This window comes from Danio rerio, chromosome 2 (genome assembly GCF_049306965.1).
Source record: "Danio rerio strain Tuebingen ecotype United States chromosome 2, GRCz12tu, whole genome shotgun sequence".
Taxonomy (NCBI): domain Eukaryota; kingdom Metazoa; phylum Chordata; class Actinopteri; order Cypriniformes; family Danionidae; genus Danio; species Danio rerio.
In genome coordinates this window covers 40196120-40222473 of record NC_133177.1, presented here as the reverse complement: position 1 = coordinate 40222473, position 26354 = coordinate 40196120, and the positions used below count along the sequence as shown (strand labels likewise).

The 26354-nt window shown below is 34.4% G+C and overlaps 1 protein-coding gene across 8 annotated transcripts; it reads right to left on the bottom strand.

The window, feature by feature from the left end:
• Positions 1-331: 331 nt before the first annotated feature.
• On the bottom strand, positions 332-15952 carry samd7 (sterile alpha motif domain containing 7). Of its 8 annotated transcripts, none has more exons than XM_073919425.1 (10): positions 15735-15952; positions 10516-10608; positions 9074-9186; positions 8830-8956; positions 7035-7159; positions 6869-6947; positions 6109-6788; positions 3824-3945; positions 3627-3737; positions 332-882 (listed from the first exon to the last, which is right to left on the bottom strand). In XM_073919425.1, the coding sequence occupies exons 3-10, from the start codon at positions 9174-9176 to the stop codon at positions 646-648; spliced, it is 1584 nt and encodes a 527-aa protein (XP_073775526.1). In that variant the 5' UTR covers positions 9177-9186; positions 10516-10608; positions 15735-15952; the 3' UTR covers positions 332-645.
• Between the last annotated feature and the right edge of the window lie 10402 nt (positions 15953-26354).

Sequence of the window (26354 nt, the reverse complement as noted above, 5' to 3'; positions counted from 1 at the left end):
ATAATCTTAAAATGGGGGCAAAATCACTTTTGTCATCACTTTAGACATTACGCTAGAGAATCATTCGAATACTAGCTCTAAAGTGACATTGGTGAAGTAGCAATTGTATCTATTGTTCTGACGTCAGCTGCAGATGTGAATGAATGGCGGAAGAAAGTAGTTCCTCTTACAAACGGGTTTTTAGACTCTCGTGTTTGATTTTCTTTTTTATATACACGATTATGCTGTCGAACTGTTGTCAAAACGCAATATCACACTCGTAGCAGTGCAATATGGCTGTATAGTATATCGTCACTGGTGGTGGGACTCGGTCTGCGGCCAAACAAAAAACAATGAGTAAAATGTTTATTTCCTCCATAGCACACATGACATTAGATAATAATTCAAGTAAAAACCCTTTTTTTTTACAATATAAAAGGCTATAATGACAAGGACAAAAACTGATTTGTAATTGCTGACTAACTTATTACAAAATATACATATGTAGAAAAATCCAGCATTTAACAGTCTATCAACTTTTTAGAGCCCCTATTGCATAACGTTACATTTGTGATGGACATTTAAAAATATATATTATACATATAATCCAGCATGTAGTAGTGCAGTAGGGGTCAGCAGATGATCTTGAGGTATTTGTCCAGTAGTTTAGGTGGTCTCGCTCATCTGGCTCGGCGAGAGGTTGTCAGCTTCACTCACAGGCTCTGCAGCTTTAAGAGCGTCAGTGTCTCTGGGGCTGCTGAGCATCTCCACACTGTTGCAGTTAAGCGGAGAGCTGATGTCTGACGATCGGTCCACACTCTTCTCTGGTGGAGGCTGAAGGCCAGAAACAGGCAGTGGCAAATTCATCATGTTGTAGAACATGTTACCCAGCCGCCGGGACAGCTGAAAACACAGTAGGAGAGTTTAAGGTTATTCTTCAATCATCTTCAAGCTTTTTAAAGAGGCTATTTGGAGATTAGAACCATGTATACACCCCCCACAAATCACTCATTTTATAGGTTGCGTTACAATATTATCCTTGTGCATATACATTACTTTAGTCCGCACTGAAGCCAAATCTAAAGCTTATCTAACAAAATGTATCAAAAATGTATATGTAAGGGAAAAATATTAAATATATATTTTTAAAATAGCAGAAATCAATAGAAACAAAAAATATATACAACTTTGTTGAAATGTTTTACTTTGTAAGTTTTCTTGAAAAAAATATTGTATTATCTTTCCATTTATAAAGATGTTCTGTGACTACTATATTATTTTAATAAATTCATCTCTTTAATAAATCTGTTTTTTTTTTTCAAATGCACCAATATATATTACCCATATTCACTGAGAAATGGATAAAAATATTCCTTTTTAAAATGGGGTGTACTCAATTAGGCTGAGCAATGTAGATATGTGTGTTCATTTTATTGGATTTTTTACTTAAATGTATGGTACACCAAAAATGCAAATAAATACCTATTTTCTCACTTTCAAGTGTTTCCAAACCATTATTAATTTCATTCTTCTGTTTAACAGCAAAAATGATGTTTTGAAGAAAGCTGTATCCATTGACTTCCATAGAACTCAAATCAAATCCTATGGAAGTCACTGGTGGCTGGTTTTCAGCTTACAGAAGAAAGAAAGTCAAACAAGTTTTTGACAAGTGAAGGGTTTGTAAACGATGGCAGACTTTTTAGTTTTTGTGAATTGTTCCCTTTCATTTCATGTTAACTGACCCTATTTCATTAAATTTCAATCTAATTTAATTTAATTTGAACTGATTCTTTATATATTTTAGTTAACCCTCCTGTTGGCTTACGGGTCAAAAATTATGAAGGCGTCATTTTAATAGCATTTAAACAATGTTTTTTCATCTCAAAAATAGAAAAAAAAAATCATAAACAATGTTTTTTTTAATCTCAAGATTAAAAAAAAAACATAAACAATGTCTTTTTCATCTCAAAATTTTGTGACTTTTACTAAAATTTCCCTAAATTTAGAAAAAAAAGTCATTTTCTATTTTCATGAAGCCTGAACACAATTGGGGTACAATGGTTCTTCTTCAGGTAAATTTCTTTACACCACAAAACACACACACACACACACACACACACACACACACACACACACACACACACACACACACACACACACACACACACACACACACACACAATAAGAATCCTCTGCTTTAAACTGAACCAATACCGTCTTGCTAAAAACATTTTACACTGGTACATTTATCATGAGAAAATATTCCCTTCATTTTAGTTTGTGATGAAGATGAGGTTGCTTCTTTATGCAAGATAGTTTTAGGAATTGAAAATTGATCTGCTTTATTGTAGAGGTTTTGTGAAGATGGGTCTGTTTTGACCCAAAGGGTGAGCAGTGTACACAGAATTCAAGGACAGCACAATGGTCTAATGTCAAGCATCCAGATGTCTGATGTCAATATTCAGGTCCAAATGCAGCTGCCAAAAGTGTATAGCAAATACTATTATTCATTCATTTTCCTTCGGCTTAGTCTCTATTTCAGAGGTCGCCGCAGAGGAATTCAACTTATCCAGCATCTGTTTTACGCAGCGCATGCTCTTCCAGCCACAACCCAGTACTAGGAAACTATCAAACACTCATTCACACACGCTACAGCCAATTTAGTTTATCCAATTCACCTTTGGATTGTGGAAACCCATGGGAACACATGGAGAACAAGCAAACTCCACACAGAAACACCTTCTGGCACATCTGGGACTCAAACCAGCAACCTTCTTGCAGTGAGGCGACAGTGCTAACCACTGAGCTACCGTGCCGCCCACAAATACTATTATAAAATAAGACTGTAATACTATTGAAAATCATGAGCTGTGTCCCAAACGGTACACTATACACTATGCACTTATGCATTTACACACTCAACAGCATAGTATATGTATGTAGTGTATGTAGTATATGTAATGTAGTCCCATATGGAACACATTTTTGTACTAAGCGGAAACGGTTTCCAAATTTGTGAAATAAATGACCAAACTACCAAATAATACCTGCCATGAGTATAAACACATTTACCATCAGGAGACGCTATAATCACTCTCATAGGAGAATTTTGCTATTACACTACAAAACAAATAAAATAATCCAACATGAGCGCCCCATAGCTCCACCCCTTCCACAACATGAAAAAAGCAGCAGCCGTTGAGTATGTGAAGTGTCCAACATTACACACTTCTTTTTAACGGCTGAATAAGTCTGTCATCCGGGTAATTAAAGTTCACTTATTATTTTTAGAGTTTTCAGTGTGAACGCACTACTTAAACTGTTTATACTACAAAATGGCTTAGATTAGTGCATAAATACGGATTTGGGACGCACCTATGACAGTAATATCAATATCCAATGCTAAATCTCAGATGGCAAGACACCAGTTCATTTTCCTGAATTGTTAAATGAATGGTGTTTGGGATGTACAGTAGTGTGCACTGTGATTTTGAAAAAGATTCACTTTAATGTGTGATATGACTAAACAAATCTCATTGAAAGCTATCGGGAGAGTTTTCTCTGATCACATGTGTAGAGACTTGGAAACAGTAACTGACAAGCAGAATTTATTCATAGAAAAATGAGTTTGGAAACATTGTGAATACCTGTGAGCGTATCTTGAGCGCAGGTCCGAGCTTTAGCCCAAGTGTGTCCAGAAGATGATCCTCTGTAAGAAGAGGCAATGTCTCTCCATCAATCATGTGCTCTTTGAATGTCTGCCATGGATGACACAAAATAATGAGAAAGACCGAAAAAAACTTTGAGGTTATAATTTCATGCTGTCATTTTAGATTTGTGTTACCTGTGCATATTCGGCACAGCTTGGGATTTCACTGATAAAGCTGTAGACGTCGTCAACTGTCCACTTGCGGATATCTTCTGATGAAGGCATCTCTTCTCCATTGAGAAACATATTAGGGGGTCCTAGTTGATAACAAAACAAAACCAAAAATCAATAGATAGCACATATTATACTGTAATAATTGTAAGATTTCTTAAAATAAGTACAAATTAATTTAATTGACTATACTGAACATGTATAAAATAAAGTTGAATGAAAGCTTTAAATCAAACTCAATTCCTGGAGGGCCGCAGCTCTGTGTAGTTTAGCTTCAACAACCTCCAACTCAAATCTGCCTAACAGTCTCTAGTAGTCTTGAACACCTTGATTAGTTGGATCAGCTGTGTTTCATTAGGGTTGGATCAAAACTATGCAGAGCTGCGGTCCTCCAGGAATCGAGTTTGAGACCTATACTCTAAATTTGTAGCTACTTGATATATATATATATATATATATATATATATATATATATATATATATATATATATATATATATATATATATATATATATATATATATATATATATATATATATATATATCAAGTAGCTACAAATTTATTATACATATACTGATTGATATTTCAGTATTAAACTGTTTATTAAACTGTTTGTCTATTTTACACAGCCAGTTATGCACTCACAAATGAATACTGTTTTAGCTCTCCTGAATTTTTAGCCCCCTGTATATTTCTGTTTAACGAAGATATTTTTATTTACAAATTTTTAGACAGTAGTTTAATAACAAATTTCTAATACCTGATTTATTTATATATCTTTGATGCTAGTATTCAGCTTAATGCACAATTTAAAAGAGTAACTAGGTCAATTAGGCAAGTTAGTGTAATTAGGCAAGTCGTTGTGTAGCAGTGCTTTGTTCTGTAGACAATTAAAAAAATATTTCTTAAGCGGCTAATAATATTGACCTTAAAATAGTTTTAAAGAATTTAAAAACTGCTTTTATTCTGGCCAAAATAAAACAAATAAGACTTTCTCCAGAAGAAAATATATTTTAGGAAATACTGTGAAAAATTCCTTGCTCTGTTAAGCATCATTTGGGAATTATTTAACAAAAGGAAAAGGAAAAAATTACAGGAGGACTAATAATTTTGACTTCAATTGTATAAAACATTCTCAGTTTCTCTGAGTTCACAACTTACAGTATATTTTCAGCAATAATGTAAACTACATATAACATTTCTAACATTTCATTTTAGACACAATATAAAAGTCTTTTATTTGCTGAAATAACCATGATTTTAAGTCACAACAAATGGAAACCGTTGTTTTTCTGACAGTTTGTATTAAAAAAGCTCTAAATGACAATATTTATATTTGAATTTTGAAGAAATATTGTCAGACTTTTATAGAAGGAAACAAATATTAACATTTTATTCAAACCTATACCCAGGGGAGGATTTAACCAATAAGCAAGGTAAGCGGCCGCTTATCTTGCTTATTACCTCCCAAGGTAAGCAGCCACCCCAAATAAATACCTAGAAGTATAAATTATACCTATAAATTATATATAACATCATTTTCTATCATATTTTGTATGGCAAGGGTCTAAAAATATAAGTTAAATGTTCATCACATCGCAAATGTGTCCCCCACCCTCAATCATGGAGCAGTCAAATTGGGTAAAGATTTAGTTTTAAAAACAAAATAGTTTATACATCTTTTTTGTTGTGAATTTTAAAATAACTAATCATTTAAAAAGTTTTACAGATGCTTTACATGTTGTTATTATTTTGCATTAAGACAAAATGTAGAAAAGAAGATTGAGTGATATAAGAATAAAAACAGCAAAATAAATCAATTAAAAATAAATCGTTCAAAAGGTGCATTTTAGAACTTTCGGGCCTTATTGCCCTCACTAATTCTGCCCCTGCCCATACCCAATGAACTCAGCAATTTCAGAGAAACTGAGAATTTTCAATAGACCTCCTATTTTGTTTTCCATGGAGGTATCACAAAATATGCCCTGCAAAGGCAAAGTGCTGTAACTGCACATTTTCTCAAAACTGAGTAAAACCTAAAACATCTGTAATGCCTTGTGACAAAGACTCCTGGTTCAATTTAATGTCATAATTATTGTCAAAACAAAATGCAAGCTGGTCCAAAAACATTACAGGCATTTTTAGTGTCTACATAAATACTGCACTTTGCTTTTGGAGGGCAGAATAATATACGAATAATAGTAAAATAACACTAAAAACTACCCCAGAGTGAAACTAACAAACACACCGAGTGGCAAAAGTCCATTTCCTGGCACAGGGAGCATATAGGGCATTCCTGTGAGTGGACCAGAGGTAGACGGGTACAGAAACTTGTCCTGGAAAGCTGAGCACGGGTTGGACATGTCTTTATCACTGGTGCTTGCATTGCAGTTGCTGACTTCTGCACATCCCTCCTGTCCACTAATGCACGCCTTGCGAATCCCAGGCTCTCCCTCCTTAAAACCTTTCCTACTGCCGCCAGAAGACAGCTCTGTTTCGGCTTTGGTTTGGTGTGGTTTGCTGCTGGTGGCGTCACTTCCTTTTCCTTCTGCTTCTTTCTCCTCCCCCGAAGCTGCTCCTGGACTCTGCTCAATGTTCTTCTCTTCTGATTGGCCCTTAGGGAGAGTGATGTTGCTGTCTGAACTCTTGTGATTGGTGGTCCTTCGGCCTGTCCTCCGCCCTCGCTCCCTTTGCAGTGTGCTGATGGGTGGGTAAGGGCTTGACATGAGGAGGCTGTTGGCGTGCAGGTCTTCGAGAGCAGTGCGGTGGACGAACACATCGTGACCATCTGGGAGTCTCTGACGGCCCCTGAATGCCATTGGATTGGGTTGGATGCCCTGGTACATCATGGGATTCTCAATACTAATAAGACCCTTTTGGTGGGCATTTTCCAATTCTTTTTGGTGCAGGATAGCATTCATCTCCATCCTAAAAATAAAATTGACTTATTTCTTGCTATTAAAAGCAAACTATGAATCTGTGTTGGAAACAGATAGACTGAAATGTACCTGGCTATGTTCTGTTTGTGAATTAACTCCTGTCGCCTGGCAACTGTCTCCATGCTTTCAGTTTGAAGAAAGTTGTAACCTAAAAATGAATAAATAATCTACAGTTAGATGGTTGTTCCTCAGCAAGTCTTTTCTGTTATGAGCCTGTATGTAATTTAGTAATAACCTGTGCCAGGATATCCTCTGCCTGGAATAACGTTAGAGTTTGGGGGCAGTTGTTGGCCGAGGTGGGCACCCATGTGGATCTGTCTAGCATCAGCTGATACCATGTCAGCGGGCGGCACCAGTTCCCTGAAAATCAAAAACATTCATTTATTAGTAAAGTACCACAAAATAGATCTTTACTGACCCTATTTAAAAACAATTAAAAAGCTTGTCGAAGCTCACAAAAATTGGCAAAATAGGAACAAACATAAATATAAACAAGAGAAATAAACAGTGAGATCTATTAAAAATGTGTGTAAAATTATAGTAGTTTGTGTAAATAACAATATGCTGAATAACAATATATAAAATGTGTTCATAAAGCGACTTGCGCAACTTACAATCCAGGCTCATTATTGATACTTTTCTGGACAGTGCATAATACGTCTCGGTAGCTATGTTTTTTGCAGTTTTTGTTTTCACGAATCTACCAGAGGCCGCTGTGTATGCTTTTTCAGATCTCAAATTTCTCTCGTGAGTGCCATTCGCGCCTGCTGTTCTCTTGTAAATCCATCAGAGGCCGCTGTTGAGTAACTAACTGACCGACCTACCTACCAATAACCCCACCAACCCACTTCCCTAATCCGATGTTTTCAAAAGCAATCCAGAAAAAAGCCTTCATGGCCGCCTATTTTTATCACATTTTCAGGTCTAACCACGTTTTCACCCTGTTATTCACTTGTTTATTTTATTTTTTGGCCTTTTGTTTCTGGAACCTCGCCAGACTCAAACTCTGTTGTTCCGGTTAGGGACGCCGGGCCTTATGACAATTGAGGGTAGCATCGGATGGGCCCTAAAAGTTTCTCTGGAGGCCCCAAAATAGCGTAGGCCCTTAGAATCGTTCTCAAGACTCCCCTAGCAGCACCCCTGGTCACGGTCAACTACTCTTTGTGTCTCAGGTTCTACTGGGCAAAGCTACTCAGCAAACTGGCAACAGCAGAAAAGCCGTTCATACAGAGGTAAGCAGTCAGCTGGTAGCGCAAAAACGAAACAGTGGCGAAAACGTCTGCGGCATCATACCACCTTGTAGCGTTCATTTTAAAAACAAAATGCAGCCATACGTAACTCTGAGTACATAATTCACGCTCTACAGAAATGTATAGGGGTACATTTTCACAATGAGCCTGTATTGCAACTCCAGTTGACAGTGTTTTTGGGATCTGTGTTTTTGAAAGGAATTGAACAACTACTACTTTTAATGATTCTTCCTGATTGTTTGTTTTCTTACTTCATTTCATTCATTCATTTTCTATTCAGCTTGGTCCCTTTATTAATCTGGGGTTGCCACAGCCTGAATGAAACGTCAACTTATCCTGCATGTTTCACACAGTGGATACCCTTCCAGATGCAACCCATCACTGGGAAACACACAAACACTCTTGTATTGACACACACATACACTATGGACAATTTAGCTTACCCAATTAACCTAGAGCATGTCTTTGAACTTGTGGGGGAAACCGGAGCACCCGGAGAACACCCACGCGAACACGGGAAGAACATGCAAACTCCACACAGAATGGCCAACTGACCCAGCCGAGGCTCAAACCAGCGACCTTCTTGCTGTGAGGCGTATGTGCTACCCACTGCCTCACCGTGCAGTGCATGTCATGATTAATAATATTAAAAACAAATACTGCTTTTTTAATGAAACAATGCAACAGAATAATAATGGCCCTGGATTAGTTTAAAAAACATTTGGGGTATTACATTCTGATTTTTATATCTTGGCTCATTTGGAGCTAAGTTTAACAGACCTTTCCATGAAGCGGGGATCGAACTGTGCGGGCACACCCTGCAGTCTCTGCTGCCCCTGAGCCAGGATCTGTGGAGCCATGGCCATCTGGTTCCTCATCATGAGCTCCTGCCTCTGTCGCAACTCTGCTTCACCCACAGGAGAAGACGTGAAGGTGTCAGTAATAGAAGCAGCTCTGTTTTTCATTTCTTCAGCTGTGGTTAAAGTGTTTAATGGACTGTGCTGCATCTGTGATGAGCTCTCACCTCCAGCAGACATGCCGTTGACCAGTCTGTACCAGTGCTTCTCATCAAGGGCACCCTGCTCGCCCAGTGCTGTGATCTTCCTGAGCTGCTCACGTGGGGTCATGACACTGACACTGCAACAAACATACACATGAACACATTAAAAACACAGCAGACAAAAATACAATTATCATCATTCAAAAATATCATCTTTTGTGTTCAGCCCAAGGAACAGATTTGGCACGTGATGATGAGGCTGAGCTAATTATGACAGAGTTGTATTTTTATTTGATTTATTTTGGTAGACTGTCACTTTAAGTATTCAAAACTCATTCTTTAAAGCAATAGTTTACCCAAAAATTAAACATTACTTCATCATTTACTTACACTCAATAGTTGTAAACTTTATTGAATTTCTTCTGTTGAACTCAAAATAAGATATTCTGTAGAATGTTGACAAAAAACAGCTAATGACTTACATTATAATAGTAAAGTAGGAACTAAAAATATTAGGGAGGTCAATGTTTGTTTTTGCCAGCATTCTTCAGTATATCTTCATTTTAGAAAGAAACTCAAACAGGTTTTGAACAAGTGAAGGATGACTTATTGATGACAGAATTTTCTTTTTCATTTTTAACTTTGTAATGCCCCACACTTTTATTTTACACCAATCATACAGCTTTAATTGTCATACAACAAAATGCAGTAGTTTCTAATCCAATTACTTCAATCGAGACCTCAGATTTAAAGTAAAATAACCTGTAAATCCTTTTGCACTACAAATCAGTCTCTTATGAAAATGAACCATTAACCACAAATTAATCTTTTACTAATATAACCATTGTTTATTTAAACACTGTATTTGTAGGAAAACACTGGTTAAAATAACAAATTAACAAGTTACTATAAAAAGTTACTACACATTTACTATAATTAAACCAGGGTCAGTGTGATAAAGAAAATACAAAAAACAAACAAACATATATTTATCAGTGATAACAAGCATTATAACAAAATCTGTCAGTAAATGAAACTCAAACACATTAAGTGAACAAATATGCCTGTTTTACAAGGAATATACGTGTAACTCGAGAATGAATCAAAGAATCGGTCAAATGGACGAGTCAGTGATTCAATCCCTATGATCATTGGTCACAAACTACCTGATACAACCATATAAAAAGCAACAACAAAAAATCCACACCAGTAATGCACAGACTGACAAACTGACTGAAACATGATGCATTATGCACATAGACATTACTGAAATACCAGAGAGAAAAATAAACATTGTATTACTAACAGAAGACCCAACCGATTCCTTTGGATCATGCATAGGTTTTTTTCTTGACAGTTTTTTGTCATTAACGAACGACACACATTTATGCAACTAAGGTGAAAATATTCCAAGGATGAGCTCTAACGTCAAAGTTACAAAGAATCAGGGTGTAATGAAGATGTACCTGTTCGTTTCTTTTCCTGTACTTTATCTTTTCTCAGTCGTCAGATATTACTGTAACGTGACTCCTAGTAGTCTGAGATTGAGAATCCAAATACTGAAAGAAAAAGACAGGCTGTTATTAGTTTGTCAGCATCTTTGAACCTAGTTGAAAATATCCAGTTAAGATAAGCTTGACGTTGGGAATTGATTAGTTTAGGTTTTTTCCAGTTATTTCCTGTGATATACAGTTGAAGTCAGAATTATTAGCCCCTCTGAATTATTGGACGCCCTGTTTATTTTTTCCCTAATGTCTGTTTAACGGAGAAAAGATTTTTTAAACACATTTCTAAACATAATAGTTTTAATAACTCATCTCTAATAACATTAACAACAATAACACCTGCCATGATGACAGTAAACAATATTTGAGTAGATATTTTTCAAGACACTTCTATACAGCTTAAAGTGACATTTAAAGGCTTAACTAGGTTAATTAGGTTTACTAGGCAGGTTAGGGTAATTAAACAAGTTATTGTATAATGGTGGTTTGTTCTTTAGACTATCGAAACAAAATATTACTTGAAGGGGCTAATAATTTTTTCCTTAAAATGGTGATTAAAAAAATCAAAACTGCTTTCATTCTAGCCGAAATCAAACAAATAAGACTTTCTCGAGAAGGAAAAATATTATCAGACATACTGTGAAAATTTCCTTGCTGTTAAACATCATTTATATGAAATATAAAAAAAAAATTCAAAGGGGGCCTAATAATTCTGACTTCAACCGTATAAGAAGATTTTAGAGGCATTAAAAAAGCAAGTATATAACATTATAAAAACTATATGAAGAGTTTAGATGCAAAAACTTCTAAGTGCCATCTGAAATTATCTTCTAAAACGAGCATTTTTCTGAGGCTCCTATATTTATGTTCAGTAATTTCACATTAAAGGCAATGAAAATAACATATTAATTGACATAAAAGTGAAATTGCTCAGCTTATACATAGTAGACTAAGAACAATTTTAGGAGAAAATTTCAGATGGCACTTAGAGGTTTTTGCATCTGAACTCTTCAAGTATCAAAATAAAATGTGGACTTTAGGATCAAATCAACAATAGAACAACATATAAATAGCATGACAGGTATGATTAATATACTATTATAATATTGTTACAATGTTATGATAAAAACAGAGAAATGTTTTCTAATTGTTGTAATATTTATGTAATATGTATCATTATATTATATTACATAATACTATTTTACATTACACTATATCACATTATATTATATTACATTACAATGTATTATATTACATAACAATATATTATACGACATTTTAATACATAACATTAAATGACATGACATTACAGTATATTATATTAAATTATATTACATTACGTTATATTATATTGCATTATATTATATTACATGACATTATATTATATTACAATATATTATATTACATTATATTATATTGCATTATATTACAATATTTTATATATGATAATTTTTTGCAAAATGTTTACAATAATCACTTTATTTAATTAATAAATTAAAATTTTAGAAATACTTCATCACTTGAAGACTTTAAGATTATAGTTTGAGATATGAATAATTTAATTGTAAAGCACATGCATCACAACATCAGACTTTAGCAACTCTTTAAATTGGGACTGTTCTTGGAAGTTTAAACAGACGTAAAGTCATATCAAGAGTTAGTTTAATAGCTTTACTCTGTCTGAAAGCACATATTTGTATAGTTGATGCTAAAAAATAAAGCATCAAAACATCAGATTAACATTGCTTTACTAAACAGCCTTTAAATGTCAGGAGACAATATACACATCAAAGTAACAAAAGAATATTACTCAAAATATCCTACAATTTTACAGAAAATAATCCGTTAACAATCAAATTACACAATTTCTTACAGTTAAAATAATTTTCACATTAAATTATATAGCACTGTTAAATGTATTGCCTCTCCAACACTGCATGAGCATGTATCCTCCCATTCCTGCAATAATCGCACGTCCCAGATATGTAAAGCTTCGGATCTTTACTCCTTGATGAAATCTCCAGTGTTGCGCATGGGACGGCCTGTGTGCGTATTACCAGTTACGAGGAGCCGTTCTAATCTGAGTGCTGTAATCCTCCTGTTAGTCCAGCAGTCTGCCTGCTGCATCTGCTGACCCGCATGCAGCGCTCCTGCTGTCCGCCAACCCCCAAACTACCTTCAGGGCCCCTATTCCCCCCTCAGATCCTATTAGCTAAATCCTGACTATACAGCACTTTAACGGGATGTGTTGGAGGTAATCCCAGAGTTTAGAGTTTTACCCTCAGCAAACCTTGCTTGTAAGCATACCGGACAATACACCCTAAGTGCTAAGCCTATTAGCCTCCATTAGCCCCAGAGATGTCCTAAAAACACCTTGCAGATAAATCTGGGATACAATCGGTTTATGTGGTAAATGTGGTGCAGGCAGACAAACCATCAACAGTGTTAAAATCTGCCTAATACACACAAGAGGGTGTTTATTTTGGAATGAAGGAATGATGTTGCCTATCCATATTTGTCATATTTAGATATATTTGTAAATAAATAAGTTTGTAAATAATTTTTCCCAATTTAATACTATTGTGTATTTAATATTCTTCACTCACTTTTATCAGGGGTCGCCACAGTGGTATGAACTCTAATTACTTTGGCATATGTTTTATGTAGCAGATGCCCTTCCAGCAGCAGTAATATTGTTCATCAATATTTATTTATATATATGCAAGAAGAACGATTTGATTTTGAGCAGATTTTTATCATCTTTCAGTGAGTATTAAAATAACCTTGTTTGTAAGTGTTATGATCATTTTAATAGTCTAATACAGTGGTTCTCAAACTTTTTTTTATCAAGTACCACCTCAGAAAAAATTTTTCTCTCCAAGTTCCACCAAAATGAGCAGTATTAAAATACAGTCACGTGATAGGTCCAGTAAAGCAGCTACAACTCTGCACAGTAAAAAAAAAACATGGCAGATTACCTCAAAAATATAGGCTATATGTAATTTATGGCATATTATATACATTATTTTTTATAAATTTTGAAATATATGTAGCATGTACATGACATTTCAATCCTCCGCGTACCACTAGAAGTAAGCCTGCGTACCACTAGTGGTACACGTACCACAGTTTGAGAACCACTGGTCTAATATATATGTAGTTGGAGGCAAAATTATTAATTAGCTCTCCTGTGAATATTTAATTATTTTCAAATTTATCCCAAGTGCTGTTTTCATCACATTTTTTACATAATAGTTTTAAAAACAAATTAATTTGCTTTGCCAGCATAACAGTTAATAATACCCTACTAGTTGTGAGATACTAGTATTAAGCTTAAAGTGCAATTTAAAGGATCAACTAAGTTAATTACGTAAACTAAGCAAATCATGTTAATTAGGCAAGTGACTGGACAGTAGTGCTTCGTTTTAGGGGTTAACAATGTTAACCTTTTTGGACCTGGGGTTAAACTTCTGTTTTTCTGCTAAACTATAAGAAATTAGACTTTATACAAGAGAAACATATTATAGCAAATACTGTGGAAAAATGTTCTTGTTCCGTTAAACACCACAAGGGATATCCAGTGCTCAGCATATGAGTACACCCCTCACAAATTTCTAATTGAATTTAATATTTTTATTAGGAAGCTTTACAGTATTATATTTTTGCATATACTTTAAATTAGTCAGTACTACAGCCAAATCTGGAGCTAATCTAACAAAATAACTAATAATGATCCAAAATTAGTACACCCAAATTTATATGTTAGAGAAAAAATGTCAATAAAAATAATTCAAAGAGCAAAATTCAAGAAATAGAAGTAAATTCAAAGTTTTATTTAATTCAAAGTTTTTATCAAAGTATTGATAGTTTGTAATTTTTTTTCCTCAATATTTCAAGAATTCAAATGTATTATCTTCCTATTTATGATGACATTTGGTGACTAAAACATTGTTTTAACAAATGTATCTGTTTAGTAAATCTGTTTTATCCAAAATATATGACCCATATTCACTAAGAAATGGATGAAGATATTCATTTCTGAAATGGGGTGTACTTAGTTATGCTGAGTACTGAACATATAGTTGTTTTCTTAAAATTTTAAATTGATTTAAATTAACTATGCAAGTAATTTCTACTTCAATTTTAACATTTCATTTAACTGAGCTAAAAGATATTTTTTAAACTCTTTTTAAAAGTATTGAATAAAATTTAAATTTTTAAATTACAGTAAAACATGTTGGCAGGACATATAAATCATATGATTCTTTACAACATTTGTACATATTTACAATATTACAGATATAAATATATAATAAATATAAAATTCAATAAAATAGTGCTAAAATAATTCAAATAGAAAAGCAATAAAAACATGTAAAGACATATTTTGAAAAACAAAAACTACTAACCACAGAAATTAAATGAATAAACCTACATTCCAACAAAAAAAATCAATTGTATCATAAAAAAAAAAAACTTTTTTTCAGACAGTATCTTAAAATTAAAAATAATAGCTCTGACACAAAATCTACAATTATTTTCATTTCTTTCTAGCTGTACATTGTATGCTAGCAGGCATTACAGCGTAGGCATCCTAACCTTGCTACTCATATCATTAAGAGCATGCATTCAGAGCCATTTGGTGATTTGCATACAGAACAATATCATATGAGGCTTAAACTTTGTTTATAAAACAAACATTGGGCATATTTCCAAGCCAAGTGCACTTTTTGGCATGTGTATGATAAGTGATGCCATATCCAAGTCCCAGGCTTGAACTGGATGGATTTGCATGTGGATAATCTCATTAAAGGAATAAATTAAGGGAAAACTGCTGACGACTTAAATCAAGCATTGTGTTAGGGTAGGTCATATTCATTATCTGGTCTTCCTTCAGGGCACAAGATAATTCCACTGATAGACATTGAAATCTTGGACAAGAATGAATGGAAGTGACTAGGATGTGTGTCAACCTTTATCTCTATTTTAGGTAAACAAAACATTTAAAAGTGCATGTAAAAGAGTTAAAAAAAGCTCAATTTACTAATTAAATTATGCATTGTGTATGACCCACAAAGTTACACATCAAAAATGAACATGTTGAGTCTATAAAATATGCATCAGAAGAGAGCAAGGTAAAGTAAAGTCAAACTGACAGACTGATGATATATTAGACTCACCTCTGAATGTCTGCCAGAGAAGCGGGAATCAGTCCAAGCTCTCAGTTAGGATGAAAATTTTCATAACTTCATTCCAAATGACTCCAAAAAGAAGCCAAAAGCTCCAGCGAGAAAGCCCACGCTCTCTGGGATGCTCAGGTCTTGGGTCCTGCCGCAGACTGCTTGGCCAACAAGTGCCAGCTCCTTGTCTTAACTAAAAAAGACCTTTAATTACAGATTCATGTTATCTCTATTAGCTAGGCTTTATCTGCCTGCTTAAGCCCCCCCTTACCTGACATCACTATGATCTCTCGCCCAACTGCACGCGGGACACTCTGCTGAAATGTAATTAAGAGCACTGCCTAAGCACAGTGGCTAAACCTCTTTCAACATTTACCTCAGTAATCCTCTGTTAGTACTTTAAGACCACGAATAAGACACCTAAATGCTCAACTTCCTTTTCCACAGAAAAGACAGTGTTGATTGAAATCAAGCGGAACGTGCACGCGCATCTCCATTGATTGCTTTTTTTTTTTTTATGCATGCACTTCATAGTAATGAATCTCCATAACAGGTCTCGCCGGGTGATTGCCCTCCTGACTATGTTGTGGAGGATCATGTGCTCAGACTTGTTAATCTGACAGTTTGCGCTCACCACCCGCTTACAGCATCGTCTGCACTTCCCAGACTTATATTTTTTAACACTGAGAGGATCAGGGAGAATTAGTACAGGGATAGGTGTGCGCACAATTGGACGGCATATGAGCATTTTGCTGGAAAACAGATTCTGGAGGAGACGCAGAGATTGGCGCCAAGCGCTCACCTCCCGCAGGGATAAGCTGACAGAGGGCTAATAAAGCTGTTTTGCTGATTATTATAAATGGGCCCTACGCAACCACCTCCTGCGCGATGCCAAGCTTTGTAAGAAATAAGTAAACAAATGTTGGTGAAGATACAGGAATTTCATGCGCTCATGACATGAACTCTCTATCACAATAGAGTTAAAGTTGAGGCTGGGGAAATGACAGTATGCTTCAAAAGTTATTAATGCATCAGCAATGAGGCATTAGACTAATCAAAAGATTTCAAATGTATTTTGTTCTTTTGAAATTTCTATTCATCAAAGAATTGTGTCAAAATCTATTACGGTTTCCAAATATGAAGCAGGACAAGTAAAGGACATTGAAAATGATCATTTTAAAAATGTTTCATGAGCAAGTCTGCATATTACAATTCTGAAATATCAAGTTGCACTAAAGTGTAGAATAGATTTAATTCCAAAATATGTTAGAATATAATCACTTCTGTTTATACTGACAGCCTCGGTGAGCATAAAGATACGTCTATCAAAAACATAAAAAAAATTGAACCTTACTGTATAAAAACAAGCTGAACATCTCATTTTAAATCTATTAATGACTATCATTTTCCTTATTAAAGGTGCAGTAGGTGATCCGCCTAAATGCTATCCGTTTGCATAATATCTTTCAAATACAATCCCTCTCCTGCCGTCCAAAGCCACACCTCCTGAAATCTCAAACGCACACATTAAAGATGACAAAGATGCACTTGATCATGTCATTCACCAGTTAGAAAACATTATAGTACTTTATAATCCTACAATTCTGAATTAAAAACTGTATTATATCTTCAGTTATGTAGCAAGCAAAACTTGTCATAATGTGCAATATCTCATGCATGCAAGGATTGCTGGTCTCACTCTCTTGCATGCTGTCCTAAAGCCATTACTGTATGCTTAGTAGTTGGCTGACGGCATACAGGAATTATAGTCATTACTAAGCCATTCTTACATGCTATTATAAACTGAATATTCAGAGTAGCATTTTAAACAATATAGAGAGCAAAAATGAACCAATGTGAATATAAAAGCAACTTCAGCTGAGTAAAGCAGGCTAGGCAGAATACTGCTATTTACTGATGTTTTGTTGTTAAACTAAATAAAAATCTACATTATCGATGCTCTAAAAGGTCCTTATGAAACTTAAAATAGTCACACCAATCTTTCACCAGAAGATTTCAGTGGCTGAACAACACTTCTGTGCATTTAATCCATTCATAACACAACACAATCTAACATAAGCTTAGCCTGACTAAAATAGTTTTAAAACACAACATTACCTGTCTAAAAGAAATACTTTAGCCATGGTTTGCGAAAGTAACTTCATTATTAATTCAGGATTTTAAAAGTTTTAATTTAGCATTTGTTTTTAGTGCTGTCACTCGTATCCACTTGACCGTGGCTGGTGTGAATGTGCATCTGCGAATTTGCATGAACAGGGGTGTGCAGATGTACAAATCTACATTTGCTGACAGACAGTTTGGGCTACTTATCAGAATTATGGAAATTATCGGGCTGACAATATTTAATTGGATGAACATTATTTAGTCTTATGCCTTACCAGAATATAAAACACATATAAATATATTTAGATAATTTACTTTAATCATTACTATTGGAATCGGAAGAGCCTTTCAACCAGCACAACAAAAAAATGTTTCTGAAGACAATCACCTACTGCACCTTTAACTGTGTATTTTCTATATTTTTAGGTATTAAAGTTTCTGGCGAGAATTTTTTATTATTTTTTTAAATCGACCATTGTTTACATTTATACATTTAGTCCTACCCTTTTATTTAAAGCACTTCAAATCATCAGAGAGAAGCAGTATATAAATGCTAAGATGTAAGGGGTAGTATGGTTATAATTTAAGAAGGTGTCTGGTGCACATGAAGAGAAAAAGAGAGTGTTTCCTACAGGTGATTTGTCAAGCCCACTCATCTGTGTGAAGCACACTCAGAATTGGATGAAGCTTTTCCTGAAACACGGAAATGTTGATGAGAAAGTTTCTGGAAACAGGGGGGAAACCCACGTGAGCATGGGAAGAATGTGTAAACTCTGCATAGAAACGTTGGCTGGCTTGGTAAGGACTATAACCAGTGAAGTTCTTGCTGTGAGACAACAGTGCTAACCACTGGGCCACCCATCTAGAAAAAGGAGAAGGACTAAGGGTGGAAGGGGGGATTCTTCAAAATGAAGATGGCTGTTATGTGGAACTTAGGGTTTTTATAGTGACTTAGGAATCTACTGATTGGTAAATCATAAATTTGATAATGCCTGACCAGATGCAAGCAATCATAAGCACAAGATCCTCTCGAAATTAGTTTATAAATAAACTTTACTAAATTAAATTTGATTGCTTCACTCAAATAAGTAAAAAAAAACATTATGCTTAAAAGAAAAAGAGTTTTCAAAAATCAAAATAATCCAACACAATCTCACAGCAATTCATTTTTTATTAAGTGGCTAATTCATATAATCTCATTTGAACAATTTGCTTATCCCCCAATGATGGTTGGATTTAGGATGGGGGTTTGGTAAAAATTGGTAAAATAATTTTTGAAATTATACATTTTTATAAGACCAGCAGCCACACAATGTCATAAGAGATTAATATTAGGTTACATTAGGTTGTGATGTCGGGTGACCAAAATTGAATAAACATTACTTTTGCGTCCAATAACGACGTCAAATGGCACTCATATTTGGTTGTTTTTGGGTTGTGTCCGTAAGTGACCAAAATCCAATGTTTTATTGATTTTAATTTGTCAGCAACATCTGTCAAGCAGTGACATCATTAGACGTTGATATTTGGTTGTTTTTAGGGTTGCATTGGAATGTGACCAAAATACTACATTGGTCCATCAATGGACACTAATGTTAGTCTGGCAATGAGTTCTGACATCAAGCCGGTTTTCAATTCCACCCAAAATGCAACGTTGTACTACGTATTCTGAGAGATGCATAGTGTTTGATTTTGTGTTATTTGTATATAGAGTGTCTGCTATGATGAAGCGTAGAGTTACCATTGAGGGGAAGTGTATAGTATGCACTTAGATTGCTGGATAATTTAGGACTAGAGTAAAAAAATGAGCAGTCTAACCATGAAGCTCTGGGCTAAATTGATGTTTATTCAAGCAACTTGTGTGAGTTCATGTATTTATTTAGTGCAAAATAAAAAAAAAATTAATTCTAACCTAATTTTAGGTGGTGGTGCAGTGGGTAACTCTGTCGCCTCACAGCAAGAAGGTCGCTGGTTCGAGCCTCGGCTGGGTCAGTTGGCATTTCGTTGTGGAGTTTGCATGTTCTTCCTGTGTTCGCGTGGGTTTCCTCCAGGTGCTCCGGTTTCCCCCCAAGAATACAAACATGCATTATAGGTGACTTGGGTAAGCTAAATTGATCGTAGGGTATGTGTGTGAATGAGAGTATATGGGTGTTTCCCAGTGATGGGTTGCAGCTGGAAGGACATCCGCTGCTTAAAACATTTGCTGGATAGGTTAGTGGTTCGTTCTGCTGTGGCGACCCCCTTTTAACAAAGGGACTAAGCCGAAAAGAATAATAAATGAAGGAACTTAATTTTAATGAAAATATTTTGAGGGACTCGGCTTTCACAAGTAGTTTAAGTATTCTGAACTTTTGAACTAAAAACTGAATCTGGTTTAAAATGCAGATCAGACATCAGCTGGTTACCGGAGAAGTGTTTGCTGAGATGGTCAAAATCAGCCAAAAAGAGAGAATCAAGAATGAAGTGCTTAGACATGGAAAGAACAGAGCATTAAGACATGTAAACCACTAATTTAAGAATCTATGCGGAGTAAAGCTTTCTAAGAGGGATTTTGGCCCGGCCTGTTTGTGCACTGTATTATAGAGTCACAGTGAGGCGAAGGGATAATGTGGGGTTTAACCCCAAAATCACCCGCTAAACACTCCGTTTGCTATGTCTGAATTATGCCAGAGGATAAAGGGACACTCCATACAAATGAAAAAGATCATATACAGATACAATAAATCATAATATCCTTTTATTAAAAATGGCCCGTATACTGTTAGTCATGAGTGGTTTATTGTGTATTTATTCTTTGCAGTTGCATTGTGGGAACTTGATCTGTGCTCTGACAACTTTTGGTGTTAAAAATTGTAACATTGTGACTTATTGACAGTTTTAGTAGTTTAAAACAAGGAATAATATGACAAATGTCAGACTACTAAAATGTCAATGAAGAAAACACAGAAGACCTTTATGTCTCACTATGACCTCTGCCCCCTACAGGCCATGCCGTGACAAGCATACAGTACATAGACCTGCAGTATTAGCCTTAATTAACAGGTCGTTTAGGCTGATGAACATCCTGGACCAATTATATAATTCTAAAAGGAGACTATAAGAATCCTAAAAACATGATTTGTTTTATTTTAGAGTATAATAGAGTATACTCTATTAGAGTAAGTATAATAATAAGTAGATATTATTGTATGATACAATTTTACTTTATAACTAAATATACACGTATATGATGCATAATTGTACATATGGTATATATGTACAATGTGTGAGTGTGTGTGATGGGCATGTCTGACTTTTCAAAATAAAACATTTAAAGCAAATATAAATACTATCATTTCTTAAAGACTTACAATTAAACAAAAATATTTTAATCCGCTGCGTAAAACATGTGCTGGATAAATTGGCAGTTCATTCCGCTGTGGCAACCCCAAATTAATAAAGGGACTAAGCCAAAAAAAATGAATGAATGAAATATTTCACATATCAATATACATTTAAACAAAACACCTTCGGAAATGTCTATCTCATAACGATTCTGTTTGGTCAATCTTGACATTCCAAGGTATGTTATTCCCAGATAACATAATAAACTAATAACACAGATTCACACAGGTACTTTAAAGCATCTTGGTAATTACTTCACACATTCCTATCCATATTTATGGTGCATTCTATGACTAAATAAGTCATCTAGGCTGCATTCATTTCTGTTTGTCAGCTTTTAAAACCCCTTCAGGCCTGAATTATGTTCCAACTTTGGGAAACATTTCTCCTGTTCATAAGACTTTCATAAATTAGACCAAATCAAAAGAATAAACGCCATGAACACCTACCTTGGGAGGTTTTCTAGGCATGTTCAATGAATGAACGAATGAATAAAAAGAATAAAAATGTCAATAACTTTAAATTGATTTATGTTCATTTCAATGAACATCAGGTAAAAACAGCTGTACTTCAAAAATAATATACCAACATGAAATTAAAAATAAAACAAAACACATTTTTGATCTGTACTTATAGTTTCTACTGAAGGTTACAAACTTGAATAACATAACCTTTTAACTAGAATTTTTTATTTATTTTTTTGTTTTATAGACTGCATATTAGAACCCATTGTACATTATAATGGATAGACATTTAAAAAATAAATGCAAATTCTGTTATTTACTTGTTTCAAACTTTTCAAACTCAAAGTTTTTTTCTGTTGGACACCAGAAACCACTGACACCAATTCCACAGTTTTTTTCTTCTATGGAAGTAAATGATTACAGGTTTTCAGCTCTTCGTTTGGGTTCAACAGAAAATGAGAAACTCATAAGAAGTTCAATATTACTAAGAACTAGGGCTGCACAATATATCGTTTGAGCATCGATATCGCAATGTGTGTGTCCGCAATTGTCACATCACAAGATATGCAATGTTGAGTTAGGATTATAGATGACCAGAAACCACAGGTCAAAACACACAAGATTTGTGGAGACACTGCAGAATTGAACCGTAATAGAGTGAAAGTCTATCATTGCATGTTTTAGGGCCTGTGACAGTGTGAGCATTTGAAGAGAGTTTAAGTATTTTTGAAGTGCATAAAGAAGATTCATAAAGAAAAAATTGATGAAATTATTTATATGGTGAAGACTGTGCTATTTTACATTCGGCTATTCAATTTCTGCAACGCAGTAGGTAGTGCTTTCGCCTCACAGCAAGAAGGTTGCTGGTTCGAGCCTCAGCTGGGTCAGTTGGCGTTTCTGTGTGGTGTTTGCATGTTCTCCCTGCGTTCGCGTGAGTTTCCTAGGGGTGCTCTGGTTTCCCCCACAGTCCAAAGACATGCAGGTGAATTGGGTAGGCTAAATTGGCGGTAGTGTATCAGTGTGAATGAGTGCGTGTAGATGTTTTCCAGAGATGGGTTACAGCTAGAAGGGCATCCGCTGCATAAAAACATGCTGGATAAGTTGGCGGTCCATTCCGTTGGGGCGACCCTGGATTAATAAAGGGACTGAGCTGAAAAGAAAATGAATGAATATTCAATTTCTGTACCTAAATACTGTTGCTCTGTCCAGAAAACCATAAAGCACAGTTTATTTCACTTTTAATATTTGCACAATTGTGTTTCGTTATGACTGTAGTTTATGTATATATAACAAATGATATAACAAATATTTATATTTCACTCCACTAAAAATCATCCCAAGTAATGACTTTGCAAATAGAGCTACTTAAGTCATCTGGTGAAATTGTATCGCGATATATATTGCAGAGTAAAAAAAAAAAATCCAATATCGTGCAGCCCTACTAAGAACTATGCCTTTTACTTCTAAACCCATTGTCCATTATAATAGACAGACATATTTTTAAAAATCCAATTCTACGACTTTTATTAGTAGTAGTCAGTATCCGATTTTTTACTTTTATTAATATGAACTATGATTCTTTTTTAATACATTCTATGAAATATTGGTAATAAACATATCAATAATGTGAATAAAATCATTCAATATGTTGCTTACTACTGTGTTTGAAACAAAGTGCTGTCATGCCTCTTTTCACCCTAGTGGATACAGTATTTCTCAAATGACATCAAACAGAGCTTTACTGCTATTTGATTGGATGACAAAAGACCAAAATCATGGACAACAGGCTTTTATATTTGGTGAAATGCCACGTAACCAAAAAACAAACAAACAAACAAACAACCTGATATGTGATGTCTATTGAAATGGACCTGGGTAAAAAGGTTACTTGAAATTGAAGAGTTACTCTATTATTATTATTGTTATTTCCACAGAACAAAGCTTTTTATACTCAAACAACATCTGATCAGCCCTTCGATTTTATTCTGCTAGAACAACTGCCTCTAGATGCACATTATTCCTTTTTTTTATTAGTGTACATACTAGTACTAAAAAGAACAAACATCTAACTCATGGTACATTTAAGATTACTACTAAAATAAATCTACTCACCTTCAAGTGATTTAAAACCTGTGTGAGTTTCTATTTGAACATAAGATATTTTGAAGAATGTTGTACACCAATTGACCTGCAAAAAAAATAAACAATATATGTGAGCTAACAATCTTTTTATGTTCAACTGAAGACAAAACAGGTTTGGAACAAGAGGAAGCTATAAGTAAATGATGACAATTTTTTATTTGATTTTTGTGGGGTGTGGGGGGTAAAGTAAACTTTTAAAAATAGGCCTGCTACAATTAATTTACAATCATGGATCCGTTCATAAAAACATGAACTGTTATTTCAAGCATGAAGTGTTTTGGGCCAAACCAATATGGCATTTAATCATTTGCTGTGAATGATGTAAGTAAGCCCCACCCCTGAGATAAATTAACATAAACTGTTTCATGGGGAAGGTTGAGGCTCTTCACATCTGTTCAAACAAGGCCTTGAGTTAAACAAAGGTCATTCTCTACCTTTGATCCTTCTCTACACTAATAAGAACTCTAAATGGTATTAAAGAACTGGGTAAAAAAATTTGATTATTTCCAATGTTCAAGTAGGCCAATGTAACCAGTATAACACTGGTCACATAATACTACAGACTTAATGACATTTATTTTTTTAGATATTTCACATAATATAACTAGCATCATGCAATAAATGAATACAATTAATCTAAATTAAATCTAGTCGCAATAAAATTCTATTTCTTATAAAACTCTGCTTATAAAACATTTACATAATTGTACATAGCATAAAATGTTATTTTTTTGTATGTTGTGTAACAAAAATAATATGTAACTTTTTTGGCACGAATCCAGCAAGACTCTTATCTGTATACGTTTCAGTCCAACCAAAAGTTACAAATCGAATTTGAAAGATCATAATACACTATATATATAAAATTTTATGAAATAATAATAATATAATGACTAATTATAATAACTAATTATGTGAAATATATATGTGATAACAATTTGACTCTGATTGATTTATTTTTAACATCAAAATAGCTACATGGATCCTGGAAATGAAACATTTGATTTCAGTGAAAAAAAAAGAAAGTTATTTAAATGTTATTGAAAATTATTTAAAACATTCAGATTAAATTATATTGTAACCATTAACAATTCCCCAGTTTGCCAATGTAGATTTTAGATTTACAGACTTAAATTTTTTCCGACTTGAACAGTTTAACATTACCTAGTGTGTACATCTCACCACTATTGTTGTTCTGTATTTCTACTTCACACTACCAGATGTCACACTATTGATGACAATGACAGAATTTAAATGAATTAAAATCGGTAATAAAGCATGACAAATGATCATCAGCGTGTGCTATTCTGTTGCATATTCTGTATTAAGTACATCTAATATACTATATCAAGGTACATTTGTTTAATTGCTGGTTTTGTCTTGAACAGGATGCTTGAGTCACGTGTATCTTTTTTCTTCACTAGTCTTTACACAATTGAGTGTATATTTTATCACAAACGCCTGTGACATTCAAAACAACAACACATGAGAACACATTAATTATGCAGCTCCATTATGCAAATATCCATCCATAGCATAAGCTTAGATTCTTTTTCACTTGACATAAACAAATACATACATTTATTACATATTTGACAGTTTTCTTCATGTTTGGACACCTCAATTTTGAGAGGGGTCCGGACACAAACCGAGGCCTGCTACAAGCTGAGCTAACCCTAACCCTAATCCAACACCTCACAGTGACATCACTAGCTCGATTGAGTGCAGTCATTGTGTCTGACATTGCATCTTTGAGAAATGCAATGTCTGCTTGCATATGCAAGTCGACATTTAGATACTTTTGGCATTTCCGAGACATTAAATCTCATTTGCAGGCATCAGGAAACCAGTATAAATTTGCAGGAAGGCTCCCAGAACTTTCGGGAGACTTGGGATGTCTCCAATACACTTTACTAAATGTCATCTGTTTATGCAGAGATTTATATTATCAAGTTTGTGTATGAAAGAGAGTGCAAGCACTCAAAGCTGAGCTCATTAATATTCACGATCATTCCAAATATGGTAAATAAGGACCCTATGATTCTAGAGGTACAGTATGTAAAAAAATTAGCAATAAACGAGCATATACTTTAAAAGTGTTTCTGGAGATTTTTTAAACTTACTTAAGCCACAAACCTACTACGTAGATATCAGAAAACCATTTAACTTATTGATTCAGTGCAGTATAAGGCACCTTTAAAAAAAAATATTCTATAAGTCTGATTATGGGTTATACGAGTAAAATTTGTAAATATTAATTTAGCTATTTGTTGTTATTGTCACTGCCTCATAGAAAGTAAAGTGTCACAAACACACTTTAGATTTTCAGCAGAACTTTTAAATTACTTTATACCTATTTTTTAGACACTATGAATCTGATATACTCAGCTTAGTGAGCTTCTGCTTTTTACATATATAGTATATTACTATGCCAATTAGAAAGCAGCATGGCATATTTATCACATAGGTAGCGAAATTTTAGCACATTGCTATGTTTCTAGCATGA

Coding starts and splice junctions, on each gene's coding strand:
- samd7 (XM_073919425.1), bottom strand. CDS start 9,176: ATGACCCCACGTGAGCAGCTCAGGAAGATCACAGCACTGGGCGAGCAG. Junction 7,160..8,829: donor GATCCCCGCTTCATGGAAAG/GTCTGTTAAACT, acceptor TTTGATTTTCAG/GGAACTGGTGCCGCCCGCTG. Junction 6,789..6,868: donor CACAAACAGAACATAGCCAG/GTACATTTCAGT, acceptor TTTTATTTTTAG/GATGGAGATGAATGCTATCC.